Below are 1,815 nucleotides of genomic sequence, written 5' to 3' on the forward strand. Positions count from 1 at the left end.
AATGTGAGAAAGGGGGCAAGAGAGATGGAGGTAGATAGACAAAGTGAGAGAGAGAAAGTAAGAGCAAGAGAATAAGAATGGAAGAGCGAAAGAATGAAGGAAACAGAGAGAAACGGAGAGACGTAAGACACACGCTCCAGAGACTCCCTTACCACCCATCAAGACAACAGTAAATAAGGTAATAAACTAGAATGACATATCTCCCACTCCTCGTTTTTCTTTTCTTTCTTTTCTTTCTACATTGCTCACTTTTCATTCCTTTCTTCCTTATATCTTCCTTCTTTTCTTTGATATCCGTGCATTATCATAGGAAAATATGAATATGTAGTAAATGTCTAGATATGAGAATAAGCTGAAAATAAAGAGTGGGTCCAGTATGCCGATTTCCTGAAACAAATGCAAGTAGAAACACACAATTTCGTGTGATATACTACATGCATGAAGCAAAAACAACAACAACAAAATTCTTGCCTGTCAGAAATTACTTATAGGTAGACAGGTATATATATTACTTAGTTTATAAGAAACCTGAAATATACATAGAGATAGAAAGGAAAGACAACAAATGAAGAAAAAGAGAAAGACAAAAAAGAAGAGGAAGCAAGTGGGTGACTATATGAATGCACACACTATATACAGATAGTAAAACAGATTGATAGATGAGAGAGAGGGGGGAGGGAGGAAATAATAGAGAGAGAGAGATAGGAAAGAGAGAGAGAAAGAGAGACAAACAGAGAGAGAGAGAGGAGAGAGAGACAGAGAGGGAGAGAGGAGACAGACAGATAGGGAGAGGAGAGAGAGAGAGAGAGAGAGAGAAAAGAGGGGGAGGTATGAAAGAAAAAGAGTAGTGTGGACAACAGAACAAGCCAAAGAAGCAAAACGAAGAAGACCTTCATCCTCCCCGCCAAGTAACCAAGAGCCCCTTCCACTCACGCAGGACAGACAAGGTCACCGACGCCACGAGGGGAGCCGAGTCTTCTCTGAGGGCGGGATGGGTCGCCTCGCAGGACAGGAGCTTTCCGTTGTCCCGCGCGTCCGCCCTCACCACCACCCTGCTCTTCACGTTCCATCTCCGGGGGAGCGTCGACCCCTCCACCTCGAATTTCACCTGTTCTGTTGGGGGAGGGGGGAAACGGGGGGTAGAAGCGGGGAGGGGGGGCAGCGGAGGGTACGGTTGGTGGGTAGGGAGGGTGGATAGAGAGCATGGTGGGGAGGAAGGGGTTGGGAAGTGGAGGGTGAGCAAGGGGGATGACGAGGAAGTGGGAGGGGGCAGGGGGAGGAAGGAAGAGGATAGGGGTGTAGGAGAAAGTGGAAGGGAGATGGTGTCGAGGAGGGGGAGAGAGATAGGGAAGAGGTGGGTGGGGAGGTATGGAGGATTAGGAAGGAAGATGGGGAAGAGTAGAAGGAGCGGAGGAGGAGGATGGGGAAAGGTGGGGATTATTATTACAATCATTAACTACTCTGAAAATCGTTAACACTATCATTATCATTTAATAATCCTCATCATCATTACCACCATCAACATCTTACCGTGGTTATCAAAACTAAGACATATAGTTTGAATGCTTCAATCATTTGAACATTTACATTAGTGATGTTACATCATAGGGGAATTATTAACATAATACAATGCTATGTTGCCTTTATAAACTATAGTGACATCTTATTCTACTCGTTCATTTTTATACAGGAACGACAATTAATGGTGTATATTTCGACACATAATCCAAATTTACATGCGAAATTATAAAATTTGTTTGGAAAACTGAAGGACGAAGTTTTCCTGACGTGCCTGCGTTGTCTAATAGCGACAGA

At 44.0% G+C, this 1,815-nt stretch overlaps 1 protein-coding gene across 1 annotated transcript in view; it reads right to left on the reverse strand.

The window, feature by feature from the left end:
- LOC138863932 (nephrin-like) overlaps nucleotides 1–1,815 on the reverse strand; it is a 250,982-nt gene that overhangs the window by 131,905 nt on the left and 117,262 nt on the right. Inside the window, exon 5 of the mRNA XM_070129439.1 lies at nucleotides 934–1,113. Coding sequence (XP_069985540.1) covers nucleotides 934–1,113 — 180 coding nt within the window. The remainder of the gene's footprint in view (nucleotides 1–933; nucleotides 1,114–1,815) is intronic.

Source organism: Penaeus vannamei, chromosome 14, assembly GCF_042767895.1.
Source record: "Penaeus vannamei isolate JL-2024 chromosome 14, ASM4276789v1, whole genome shotgun sequence".
NCBI lineage: Eukaryota > Metazoa > Arthropoda > Malacostraca > Decapoda > Penaeidae > Penaeus > Penaeus vannamei.